Raw genomic sequence first — 14,110 nt, 5'->3', positions numbered from 1 at the left:
TTACTCTAAACAAACTAATTTGGTTTTCAATACAACTCAGCCACAAGGTGAAATATTATTATTATAAAAAAAAAAAACGGAAGTGAAATATCATTAATTTTTATCGTTCAATTCTTGTTGTACTGCTAAGTGATAGGTGATGGGATAATGATTTTATGTAGCTCGAGTTTATACTACATGGTTTTTTTCAATGTGAGAATAATTTATAGGTCCCCTAGGATGAATTATTCGAAAGAACTCAAGTTCTATTTATGGATGGAATAACTTTTGATCGGGTTTTACTTACCTTTCAACCGAACTTCGAATTATCATGACTCTCTTTTATTGTGAACCGGAGGGATAACACCAAAAAGATATGAAATTAATTTATATGACAATGTATTTTTTTTTTTCACACATCCAATCAAATCACATTATGATGCCACTTTTGTTCGTAAAATATCTTCACAAATATCTACTTAGTAAAATCTTATATGCACGCATCCTTTCAATAATAATATCAATTTTTTTTTGGAGAAAATAATCAACTTGATTAAACATTCTTACTCTAAAATCAGTTACAAAAAACATTGATATTTATGGAAGAAAAAAAAACATGTAGAACAGAAAGTGAAGTGGTGGTTGATTGTGGTGGGGTTTGATATAGAGCATGTTTAGATGCATGTGTTTCCTCTATTTGAGTCAATGGTATGATTTGTAACAGAAAATGTTGACAAGAAAGAAGAGAATTAGATAAAAACAGATAGGATGGGAAGAAAAGGGTTTGTTGAAACCTTCCCTACCATTGTGGTCATCTTGAATAATCACGTCCCAACACCTTATCATCACCAATTCACGCTAGATGAATCATGAAAGCTGACAAATAGAATAGAACCTGCATCAATAGTGTTTTTCTGACTTTGCTTTAATAAAATAAAATCTAGCAAAAAAGAATTTCAGTACTCTTTTAAAAGGGCTTCTCTTCCATTCTACCTTGTGCCACAATCTATATTCACTCCTTAAAATGGCCAACTTTGTTACCTTGTTTATACTATGGTTGAGTGTTATATGCCCTTTTAACTATGTCAAACTTATGGCACATGGTGCAAGGGGAGAATCAACAAGGTTCTATGATTTTAAGGTATCTTCTTTGTTCCATTTTGACCTTCACATTTGTAGAAAAAATATTTCTATTTATTTGTGGTTTTCAAAATTCAAAAGCAATATTAACTATTTTTGATGTGCTTAATGGTTACTGTACAGGTTCAAACTAAAAGAGTTGCAAAACTTTGCAACTCAAAAGACATTGTCACAGTCAATGGTATGTATCCAGGACCTGTTGTTTACGCACAAGAAGATGACAGAATCATAGTCAAGGTTACCAATAAGACACCTTTCAATGTTACAATTCACTGGTAATTTCAAGCACAACCTCATACATAATGCAGTTCATTTAATTAAAAATGATAATTTAACTAACAAACTTTATTTTCAAATTTTAGGCATGGTATCCGGCAGCAGCTATCATGCTGGTACGACGGACCGTCCTTTATTACACAATGTCCAATTCAAGCAGGCCAGAGTTTCACTTATAACTTTACAGTGGTGAATCAAAAGGGCACTTTCTTTTGGCATGCTCATGTTTCTTGGCTGAGAGGAACGGTTCATGGAGCTATGATTGTTTATCCAAAGAATAGGGTACCTTTCCCATTTAAGGCTCCTTATCAAGAGCAACTAATTATACTAGGTAACTTAAATGTGGTTCCTTTGGTTTGAATTCAATGTTTCAAGTTGTATGTTTTCTCTATACAACACTAATGTTGTGAGCTAATTCGGAATATGGCAGGGGAATATTGGCTGCAGGATCTTCAACAAATTGAGCATGCCACTCTAGTCAATGGAGGAGCTCCACCTCCAGCAGATGCATATACCATTAACAGTCACCCAGGCCATAACTACAACTGCTCAATTAATGGTATTTTTGAGATAAAAGAAGATAAATACCAAGTGATAGTGAAAATATTGATTTCATTTAATGGGGGTTCCTTAATATTGTATACAACCTATGCCACATTGACACTTCATACTGAAAACATGTCCGGTGTCCAACACTGACACAACTGACACGCTCAATCATTCTATTTTCTTAAATTATTACTGGTCTCTACATGTATGTTTCAATGTGATTTTTTATGTCCGTGTATGTGTTAGTGCTTCATAGTATACAACTAACAATGTCAGTGATTATTTTATAAAGGGATGGCTCAATCAGATTAAGTTACGTAAAATAATTTGGCTAACATGGTGCATGGTGGTAATCTTTTTTCACTAAGAATCTATTGACACCATAACAATATCCATGAGACTGCATAGGCACTGGTCTTCTAAACCAGTCTAAGACAATTGGCAACTCACAACTTTGTAGTTTAAATTTTCCATCTTCAGTTTTCACTTACATGTTTCATTTTCTATTATCTTTTCAGATGTGTACCAACTTAACGTGATTCCGGGAAGGACCTACTTGTTAAGACTAATTAATGCAGGTTTAAACACTGAGAACTTCTTTGCCATTGCAAATCACAACTTAACAATCGTGGAAGCTGATGGTGAATACACGAAGCCATTCACCACAGACACGGTGATGCTTGGACCAGGTCAAACACTGAATGTCCTAGTTTCAGCTGATCAACCAGTAGGAAAATATTCCATGGCTGTTGCACCTTACAAGTCTGGCAGGATTGTCAAATATCAAAATGTTTCAGCCATAGCCTACTTCAATTATATAGGGGCAGAATCTAACTGTTCATATTTACCAGCTAAATTACCTAAACCTGATGATAAGCTGGCTGTTAAGACAGTCATGGATGGATTAAGGAGCCTAAATCAAGTGAATGTTTTCAAAGAAATCGATAAAAATATATTCATCACCATTGGATTGAATGTTAAAAAATGCCACTCAAAGACACCCAAACAAAACTGTCAAGCCATGAATAATGGGGTGCTGACAGCTTCAATGAACAATATAAGTTTCGTTCATCCCCATATTCCAATCCTAGAAGCTTATTATAAGAAAATAAATGGATCGTACACTGAAGATTTTCCTGACGCACCCTCTAAGTTCTACGACTTCGTTAATGGTGCTCCTAACAACATTCCATATGACACGGAGTCATTGAATGGAACTAGAACTAAGGTCCTTGAATATGGTACCAAGGTGCAACTCATTTTGCAGAACACAGGAACAGTCAACATTGAAAATCATCCAATTCACATCCATGGCTACAGCTTTTACGTTGTAGGATATGGCACAGGCAACTATAATCCACTAACTGCACAATTCAATTTGGTGGATCCCCCATATATGAATACAATTGGAGTTCCGGTCGGTGGATGGGCAGCTGTCCGTTTTGTGGCTGATAATCCAGGTATACACCTCATCAATGTATATTTCATTTTTCCATTTTACTAAACATCCGGGGTTTGATCTCTGCCACTAACAAATTCTCCCTCCCCCTAACAAATTGAGCACTAACATTTGCATATAAAAAAAAAAACACAAAACTGTTGATTTCTTTTTTTCTTTTTGGCTGAAGGAATTATTCATTTCTTATAGTCAATGGTATAACTTTTTGCAGGTGTGTGGTACATGCACTGTCACATTGATATACACCAATCATGGGGACTAGGAATGGTATTTATAGTGAAGAATGGAGAAGGAGATCTGGAGTCTTTACCACATCCCCCTCCAGATCTGCCATCATGTTAAGGACTACCTACAGATCAAAACAAATAGTGCTAACAGATAATTTTGTGATCTTTTTCCAAGTTTGAGTGTTTTTTAGCTCCGAGTTTGTAATTGTAAAATGTGGCACTAGTGCAATTCTTTTAAAAGAAAAATTTATGGATGTAAAGAAGCAAAATGAATAGATGAATGTGAATTTCTTTTATATGCATATTTCATCAAATTTCTAAAATAACTAAAACATATTGATATTATTGGAAATCAAAGTGATGTCCATATATTAAGATGTTATAATTCATATTCAATTTTACTAGGTTTACATTGAACAAATACAATATTCAATTGCTCGGAAAGTTATGAGGCACGAAAGCTGATACACTGGACTCATGTTAAATAAAAATCTTACCAGTACAGTCCAGTCAATTCTCTCTCTGATACTCTCAGAACATGCAATTTGTTGATCACAATGAAATCTACGTATGAGAGATAAGAAATCACGGGTTGACCCTCTCCACAATCCAGCTTTTGTTTGCTGCATCAGTCGAACTTGATCTGAATGTTAGTCTCTGGTTACTCTTTAGATTCAAGTAATCAACCTGTACATGGTTGAAACCATAGTGAATATGTGAAAGAGAGAAGGAATATATTAATGGTAGACTAGGAGAGGCATCAGTACCTGATCTGGTTCTAGAATTAGAAGACAAAAAGCATCAACTGGACCTATAGAAGGATCCAACATTATTTCTACCTGTGCTTGTTCATTTAGACAGGGAAGTCCAGGGTTGGGCCACAAATATTGTGACCTTGATCTCATGGAACTGGCAAACCAGGATTTTTCTCTTTGCTGCATTATCATTTGATAAATTGAGGGAATAATTTTAGTATTCCATAGCACCCACCAAACTTAAGAAAAGAGAGACATTCAACATCCTAGAAATATATTTATGTTAGAATGAAAGATACCAAACCCAGAAGCTACTTTTATGAGTTTTGTTTTGAGTAAATACCCAAGTTAGCCCTTAAAATTGTAGGGTTGTATCAACCTAGTCCCCCACATTATCAATATTCCAAAATGGTCTATGGAATTTGCAAATATTTTTCAAATTCATCACTCTATCAAGAACTTTTATCAAATACATCCCTGACATTATTCACTTAGTTTCAAATCATCCCCAATATCACCAACTTAATCTCAATTTTGATCATTGCAAATACCAACGGAGGGACAAATTTGACTACAAGTTTGCAAATTCAAGGGTCGTTTTGGAATATTGATAATGTGAGGGAGTTGATCGTTACAGCCCAACAATTTCAATGGTGAATATGGTTATTTACTATTTTATTCTATTGTGCTTTCCCTGTTTTGATGAGCTAGAATAATTGCTTGGGCAGACAGGAGCGGATCCAGGACCAATGTTTTGGCGTGGCTAAAATAATATTATAAAAAAAATTGCACAATAAAATTAAAGACTATTTATTATTTCACCCAAAATAACAATGTTAATATTCTCATTTTATGATATTAAAAGAATATGGTGGTTCCATATTACATCTACATCTTTTTCTTTTCTCTTTTTTCCAATGTTTTAAAGACTAGACTTGTGATTGACCCAACAAGGGTACTATGGTCAACCAAGTTTCTCATTCTTCTTGATTGTGAACAAAATGATGGCTTCTCCTTCTATCTTCTTGGTTGCTTCTGTTCATATGCCATCTCACCTCTCTCTGTCTCATTGGCTTCTATTCATGGTCTTCATATGTAAAAGAAAATTGAGAAAAATCTAGTGTAACTAAAAGTGTAACTCGTTGTTACATTGGTCTCTGACACAGCCGAAAACCCAATTAAATCATCCACTCTTCACTCCTTTAGTCACATTAGTCCCTAATGTTAACACAGTAAAAAGCGTTGACATAGCAACTTAGAATTTCTAATGGCTTGTTGATTTGTACAATGACCAAAAGAAAACTACAAATATTCATTATTCTTCTTCATTGTTTTTCAACATGTCACTTCCCTTCTTAATTATTTCCTCTCCACATCACCGAGTTTTATCGTTATGCTTTTAAATGTAACCCGTAATTTGGGAGCTTTTCCGCATCAATGAACTCGTAATTTGGGAGCTTGTTAAATTTGACTCCATCAGTAACTATCGTAAATATTTTGCATTTTCTTCAAGTCAATACGCATACAACACGGCTCACTTATTCCCTTCTTCGTTTTTGCTTTCTCAATCACCATCATCACCTTGGAAAACCCTTCCAAGAAAACAAACTCAACCAATAACTAATCATCCACTATTTGGAAATTTCCTCTAGCATTAAACGGTAAAGACAGAAGTTAGGGAATGACTGAGAGGGCGGAAGAGAGATTTGGAGTATAGGAGGCACAAGGTGGTTTTTAGTTTTATATCAGTTTGGTCAATATACATGTCAACAAGCCATTTGGTTTTCACGTTGCCACATAAGCCTTCTGTACCCTCAATTTCTCTCCCTCATTTCATCATTCTCTATCCTCTGATGGCAGAGAAAATTTTGTTACCAAATTGTGGGTGGTTAGTTGTTGGTCGAAGTTGAATCCTTGGAAGGGTTCTTCATGATGATGACGGTGATTGAGAAATAAAAAACAAATGGAATGAGTAAGTTGTGTTGTATGGGTATTGCCTCGAAGAAAATGTGAAATATTTATGATAATAATTGAAGGAGTCACATTTAACAAACTCCTAGTTACAAGTTCATTGATATCATAAGCCATATAAACCCTTGACAGGCGCATCAACCGAGGAATATAAAAGATTGGTGCAAAAATCAATAACCAACTAAGAAATATCTGCATTGCAGAGCATATGGAAGACATAAATGATTTGTTTGAGCATGACGGTCCAACGGCTGAAATCAACAAATATTGAAGTTTTAAATGGAACCCATGAACGGGGAAAAATCAATGTAATTTGAAATTGTTGATTTCTTTTATAAAAATTGTTAAAGGGAACAATGTGGGAGGAACAGAGTTGTGAACCCTACAACCCTAGATCTCAGTCGCGGAATTAGCCCGTGAATTCCAAACAATGTGAGAGAAGTTGCATGAGATTGAGATGGAAAATCTAAATGGGTCAAAGGAAATACGAGATTTTGTAACATGCATTTGTGAAGAATCATTTATTTAAGGTTGTGTGGATTACAACAAAAAAGGGAAGAAAAAAAATGAATTGTTACCTAAAGGATGGAGAATAATTAAATTAACATATGAAATTCACCTCTTTCTGAATTTTCTCGAGAATGAGAAATGAAAAACTAAAATTGTAATTGAATGTAATAGAAAAGAACAGTTATGCAGCAATGTGGTTATCATTTATACTAGATCAATAACAAAATGATAAAAGGAATAAAAACTTCACACAATGAGATTCAAATTTCAATTATACTAGCGGCGCAGCTTGTTGCCCGCTTGCCTTCTATTCAAGTGTAAATAATGGTTTATATAAATTAAGTAGATTATAGCTGAAAACTCTAATCAAACCTGAAGTTTTAGCGGATCAGGATTTGTCCCATCGATGATATCTACATGCCCACCTATCCGGAACTGCTCCCATGAATCTGTGAAATACCAACATATCTAACCACAAGAACCGTCTCAAATTATAAACCACTTATCATTTTGTATTTTGTTATTATAAAAGAGCGCGTCGTGGAATAATTACCTCAGCAGAGGAGCAAAGCTTGAGCTCTTCCATCTGTATTACAAGTAATTAACTTTTCAATGAAAATCTTAATCATGACCCCAATTAAGGAGTTAAATTGACGAAATTTAATTAAAAAATACCTTACGAGTGCGTGTATCAGTGTTGATTAGGATGTTATCAGTGTTATCTTGAAATCCTCTGAAAACGACAGTGCGGTTCGAAGGTTTTCCATTGGTTCCTACGGTTGCCTGAAACAAAGATGAAAAAAACAAGTGAAAATGAATTATAAATAAATAAATAAGAAGATGGAGAAGAAAAAGAAGAAAGAGTTAGTTACAAACAAGTTGCATGTAAGAAACGTGTTTAAGGTGAGTGTTAGATTCCAAAGCGTTGAGAAGAAGCTGTTTCCATGCTATGCTCCCCATTCCCAGCTCTTCCTATGCCGACACAGATTTTCCTTCTTCCCTACCATGGATTTTACAATTTACACTTAAAAAATATTCCCTCCGTTCATTTTTAACCGTCACTTTTACACTTTGAGAGTTAAGTAAGGGTCCGTTTGGTTCGAGAGTTTTGGAGGAGAGTGGAGGGGAGGGGAGATTTTTAATTTGAAGTGTTTGGTTCAATTTTTAGAAGAGGAGGGAAGGGGAGGGGAGAGGAGCAAATTTTATTGCACTGTCAAAATTATCCTTATATTAATTTAAAATCTCAATATTATCCTTGTGACATTATTTATTAATATTATGTTATATTATCTTTGAAACAACTTTTACTATTATTAGGTTATAGGTGATATTATCTTGTAACAACTTTTATTCCATATTATTAACAATTTTTTCTTGTAACAACTTTTATTTCATATTATTAACAATTTTTCCTTGAAACAACTATTATTAATCTTTGTAACAACCCTATTACTGATCCAGTATTTTAGAGTCTACATCATGTTGTTATCGATTGCATCGTTATTGTTTCATTATTTTATTATCCTTATTTAATTAAGTTTAATTAAGGGTAAAACAGTAAAATAATTTTAAAACCTCTCCCCTCCCATTGTGAACCAAACACACTTTTAATTAAAATATATCCCCTCCCCTCCCCTCCATTAAAATTCCTCCCCTCCCCTCCTAATTCTCGAACCAAACGGACCCTAAGAGAGAAATTGAAGAGAGATGGTGAAGTTACCTTGTTTGGTAGTGAAGAGAAATAGGGAAGAGAGACTAAAAACACGTGGACCCCACACAAAACCCTTTCTCTCCAAAGTTGAGAAGAAAGTGAAGAGATTAGTGATATTTTTGTGTATTCCTATTATACCCCTGGTTCAATTCAATTAAATTTGAGTCTTTTTTTAAAAAAAATTTGTCTCTTATGAAGTTTTTTTGTTTTGAAGGATGTCTCTTATGCAGTTTTTTTTTCCACCGTTTTATATAATCTCAAAGGAAAATGAAGACGATTGTTATGGAATTATTGATTAAACGATACCAACATAAAAATAATAAGATGAATCAGAGCAAGGGATATGACAAAACGATGAATATGATGTAGTATGAGGAAGATGATGAAATGCGTTGAAGAATGAAGAGTTGAGAAAGACCGTGAAACGGCGCACATGAAAAACTTGGGTTTGAGTGAAAGAAAATTTTAGTATAAGTAGGAAAAACTAGGGTTGGGTTGGAGGAAAAATTTTGGGCCTAAAGGATTTAGCTCATTTATTTATTTGTAATGTATTAAGCTAATTACTGAGCGGATCGGTTTCAGTTAGTTTGCATCCGGTACCGTCCATATTAATCCGTCGAAAACCAAAAATTTCACCCGCCCAACCCAATTTTACCCACGTTGTTGGAATTTTTGTCTTTGTGGGTCAGGCGGTTTCGGGTGGGTCAACCCAATTTGTCGAACCCTACTTTGAGATGATTTTTTTTTGTTCGACATATGTTAGGATGTTGTTTTTTTTTCCTTATACATTGATTGTTTGTAAAAATAGGGCCGTCTCAACTATTAGGCCATTAAAACTCTTGCTTTTTTAAATTTTTTATTTAGCATATATGTATATGCTATTATTATCAGTAATGAGATTGTAGTAACTTTTTTAGGATTATGTTGAGAAATTCATATTGAAATAAATTGTAAAATCTTTAAGATTATTATAAACTTCATAAGTAAGAGATGTTTTATTAAAATTAGGTGAAGTTCGACAAAAATAAAATAAAAAGTGAAGAAGAATGTTTATCAACTTTTTTTTTTAGAGAAAATAGCTTATAGCTTTTCATTATTAATCAATGTAAAAATACAAAGAGGTACATCATTAAAAACTTGGGGACTAGTTAAGAATAAAGCCTCTCTAGCAAGAGTATGATCGACCTCATTCGCTTGTCTCCGATTAAACTCCACCTTAGAGTTTTCGAAATAAACATTGCGGCATCTTTTGCATTCCTCCAATATTGCTCCAAATTCAGAAACATTGTTGCTGCCTTTGTTAAAATAATCTACAACTAACTTCGCATCCATCTCAAAATCTACATTTGTAAGTTGTAGTTCGTGTACCCATTGAATTGCATAGAGCAGACCCAATGCTTCCCCAATCTCCGGCCTACATATGGGATTAGACCACATCATCTTTGCCTTCCTGAAATTACCAGCAGCATCCCGTATACACAGCCCAAAACCAACACGATTTAAATGTTCCGAAAACGCCGCGTCGATGTTGCATTTTAGCTTACCTTGCTGCGGTTTTGTCCACTTGATCTGTGATGACAGCAAGCTTGCTGCTCCTGCAGAATGCATATTTACATCAGCTTGCTGCCCAGCCATATGTCCAGCTGAACTACACTTCTTCTTCCTCATATTTGCTTCTCTCCACTCAACTAACATCTGTTGTGCTCGAGCAGAAATAGCCTGGCATGTTTCTGAAATATTCTGCCATATTCGAAGATTCCGACTCTTCCATAAACTCCATAAATTAATCGCAAACTGTTCGGATTGCTCCTTCGTTAATTCTTGGAGTAGAGAAAAGATGATTTCAGCCGCTGTGTTATGATTAAGCATCACCGAATGCACTTTGTCTACCATTGAACAATTCAACCAAACATTTCTTGCTTTAGGACAATCAAATAGAACATGAGTCGTATCCTCGTAACTTTCCTCACACAAACCACATAAATATGTGCAATTCACTCCTTTATCCAACAACCTGGCTCGTGTCGGTAAACAATCCCGACAAACCCTCCAAAGAAAATTCTTCACTTTCGGCGGAACTTCGAGTCTCCAGATGTTATCCCAACTGCCTGCCCGATGCAAGTGTGAATTATCTACTATATTATTCACACACAAACGGTACGCACTTTTAACCGAGTAATGGCCGTTTTTCTCCGCCTTCCATACAGGGGCGGACCTGAACAAGGCATGGTGTGGCACGTGCCACACCAGTTCATGTCCAATACTTTTTTTTTATTTTTTTTTAACGGCTCATTGTATATTTTTACTTATATATCAATACAAACACCTAATTCTTTTTATGTTTATACACGCATCTATATTTTTACTCATATATTAATACGGAGACATATTTATTTGTGTAATTTATACACGTGTCTATATTTTTACTCATATAAGAGAACCTATTTTTTTTAATATACCTGTGTTTATATGTTAACTTATACTCCCTCCGTTTCAAAATGAGTGTCGTTTTAGGTGTTTGCACACATATTAAGAAATGCAATGATTAAGAGAAAGAGAATAGTTATTTTACCAAATTATCCTTATTAACTATTGGTTAGTTTTAAAAGTAATACTTTGGAAGTAGTGTGCAGAGTATTAATTGGAGGGTACAATTGAAAAGAAAATTTATTATTGCATTGGAAACTGAAAGCGACACTCATTTTGAAACAATTTTTTTTGGCTAAAGCGACACTCATTTTGAAACGGAGGGAGTATATTAATACGGGGACCGATTTTTTTTAATTTATAAACATGTCTATATTATTATTCATATATCAATACAAAGACTTTTTTTTTATAATTTCTATGCAATTGCGACTTGCTTCCAAAAAAAAAAAAAGAGCGCAACATGCTCACTCGTTCGTATGCACATGTATTCTACTAGAGCATTTGACATCTCTTGTAACCTATATAGAAAAAGATGTTTCTAGAACAATTAGTAATGATATGATTTTATTTCATTTTCAACAAATGGAAAGTAGATTATTTTCTTTGTAATTTTAGTTGCTACAACTATTTTTAATATAACTTCTTATTAAATTTAATATTATTTAATTATTTGACCAAAAAAATGTGCCCCACTAGTATTGAAAGTCCAGATCCGCCCCTGCTTCTATATCAAAGCATCCTCCTCCACTTGATGAAAAATGGGAGTTCTAATAATCTCCTGCACAGTATCATAATCAAAATAATAATTAACCATGTTGTAATTTGATGTAGTATTTTTGCATCAAACAAAAGTAAGTATTTATATATCGTCTCCTCAGGGACTAGTGTGATATCAAGGACAGTTTAACTACAAATATCATTCTAAGTGTATAAGATTGGTTTGATTGTTTGTTTGTAACCAAATTAACTATTATGCAATAAATAAAAGTGAGATTAATAAGGCAAGAGAATTGTTAGGATTAGAGTTCCTTGTCCTACTATCACATGTAACCTAATGATCATATATGGATTCTAGCTTTTCTTTGATATAATCACGTATCCCTCGCAACATTGTTTGTGTCCAACACAATATCGTGAAATCTCTTGTATTATTCAATCGTTGATGTCTCACACTATTGAATTATACAAGAGTCGTTCTTATGATTTAATCGATGATGTCTCACTCTATTAAATTATAAGAAAGCATTAAGTTTGAATACAAAAGGTGATATCAAAAGATACATCTATGTCTAGCATCTATGTTTTGACTGATGTTTATTCTAAACTTAGATTTAAAAGTATTTCTCAATCACTAATAAATCAACATAAGTAATTAGAGTACAAGAATAAAATCAATATCAAATCAAATGCTAGAACCATATATTTAAAGATCAAAGATTACATGCTTAGCTAGGATCAAGTACCTCTAATCCCAACAAAAGATGATTAGCTCCTCATTGTCATGGAAGCCTTGCAAGGATGAATTGAAAGAGAGGAATTCATACAACTTTGTGATGTCTCACCAAAGGAAATGAAGAACAACCTTTCTATCACTCTCACTCTATTAAGAACTAGCCTTATCACTCTTGCAGAAAATAAAAATACAGAATGTAAACACTACACTATAAACTGATATCGAAATTGAATAAGTTCTGGGATGCCTTCAATGCATAACTCTTGCCACTTATATAGAATATTTTCCCAAGCATACCATGTGGCCAAAGCTTCACCAACATCATTCCACTCTAAGGACAGCTCAATATTCCCCATTTTCAGCTCCTTGCCTGTCATGTTTTGCCATTAAAAAATCATAACACATGCTGAAAGTTTTCCTTCATTCTTCAAGTGCATGACAGGTCATGTTAACTGTGTTTTCTGTCATTACTCGCCTAGGCGAGTAAATTTACTCGCCATGGCGAGTAAACACTGCTTGTTGTTCCTCTGTTCGCTTCTTAACTCGCCGAGGCGAGTTGCTTTACTCGCCTAGGCGAGCAAACAATGCTCCCTGGTCCTCTGTTCTTCTGCGGCTTCTCTTATAGCTTTTTAATATAATTTCTCCTTTGTTTGATCTAAAAGTTATTCTTTTCTTCATGCCAAATTGGTGGACCGTATAACTCCATGCTTCCATGTTCCATGTCTTTTCAAATAAATAATAAGCATGCTCTAACTTATAATAAACAATTCACATGTTCTTCTTTATTCAAATAAACAAGTCCATAAGGTTGCTAGCTTTTCACGTTGGAACATGTTTCATTGATAGCATGGCAATAAACAATTCTTCTTTGTTTCTCATTCACATGATGCCTTAACATGTTTCTTCTTTTATAATAAACAAGTCCATAGCATGTTACTAGTCCATCACATGATTCTTTCTTCATTTCTCACGGCAACAGCATGGCAAAGGCACATATGTTTCTTCTTTTCTCAATTAACCAAGCAAATGTGCACATGTGGCCTTTAATATCTATTATGTGACCCAATAACTTGAAAACGATGATTTATTCAAAAATGACTCTAATTTAAATACTAAACTAATAGAAATAAACCAAAAACTTAACTAAAAAGACTCTAAAAACAGCGTATGACGGACTGTCATCACAACCCCAAACTTAAACCATTCCTTGTCCTCAAGGAATCAAACTTTGCAAATGGAAAAATCGCAGTAAGATAACAGTTCACTAGCCAATGATATATTCAAAAAGTTTACTTCCTTCCGGTGTAATGATATACCGGATGCCCAACTCTTCCTTCAAATTCACAACTCCACGCATATGTTTGAATAGGTTCACTCAATCATCATGCAGGTCTGCTGTATTACCATAAGCTTGAAAAATTTCTAAACTGTCAATCAAAGTCAGAGTTAAGTACACACTTCTAAGGACTTTCAAGGTTAGAACGGGGCTTAGGTTTAAAGGTGGATATATATTTGGAAAGTAGTGTTAAAGAATAATGAAGTTAAGCTTAATCTACTTTGGTTGATTTCAGTTTAATCACAATCCTACCTTTTGAACTTTAGAGAAGTACTAGAGAACCTTCTTATTTACGAGACATATAAGCATTGTTG

The 14,110-nt window shown here is 34.2% G+C and overlaps 2 protein-coding genes across 3 annotated transcripts; one reads left to right on the top strand and one right to left on the bottom strand.

Moving 5' to 3' along the window:
* Nucleotides 1–342: 342 nt before the first annotated feature.
* On the bottom strand, nucleotides 343–7,897 carry LOC146897484 (Pyridoxamine 5'-phosphate oxidase family protein). Of its 2 annotated transcripts, XR_015021330.1 has the most exons (7): nucleotides 7,743–7,897; nucleotides 7,542–7,649; nucleotides 7,420–7,452; nucleotides 7,239–7,334; nucleotides 4,398–4,565; nucleotides 4,128–4,317; nucleotides 343–855 (listed from the first exon to the last, which is right to left on the bottom strand). XR_015021330.1 is itself a non-coding variant. In XM_085732120.1 (6 exons), the coding sequence occupies exons 1-6, from the start codon at nucleotides 7,824–7,826 to the stop codon at nucleotides 4,216–4,218; spliced, it is 591 nt and encodes a 196-aa protein (XP_085588246.1). In that variant the 5' UTR covers nucleotides 7,827–7,897; the 3' UTR covers nucleotides 3,973–4,215. The 2 variants fall into 2 exon arrangements, 1 of the variants encoding a protein (XP_085588246.1); XM_085732120.1 differs by lacking the exon at nucleotides 343–855 and having other exon boundaries at nucleotides 3,973–4,317.
* Nucleotides 976–3,932, top strand: LAC6 (laccase 6). The gene is made up of 6 exons (XM_085732119.1): nucleotides 976–1,120; nucleotides 1,243–1,394; nucleotides 1,482–1,726; nucleotides 1,826–1,954; nucleotides 2,463–3,404; nucleotides 3,615–3,932. The coding sequence occupies exons 1-6, from the start codon at nucleotides 1,004–1,006 to the stop codon at nucleotides 3,743–3,745; spliced, it is 1,716 nt and encodes a 571-aa protein (XP_085588245.1). The 5' UTR covers nucleotides 976–1,003; the 3' UTR covers nucleotides 3,746–3,932.
* Nucleotides 7,898–14,110: the final 6,213 nt, after the last annotated feature.

The sequence above is a fragment of the Medicago sativa genome, chromosome 8 (assembly GCF_051527215.1).
Source record: "Medicago sativa cultivar Bolivia chromosome 8, Bolivia_mono, whole genome shotgun sequence".
Taxonomy (NCBI): domain Eukaryota; kingdom Viridiplantae; phylum Streptophyta; class Magnoliopsida; order Fabales; family Fabaceae; genus Medicago; species Medicago sativa.
Note: the sequence above shows the minus strand (reverse complement) of the source record. Positions and strands in the feature narration are given on the sequence as shown.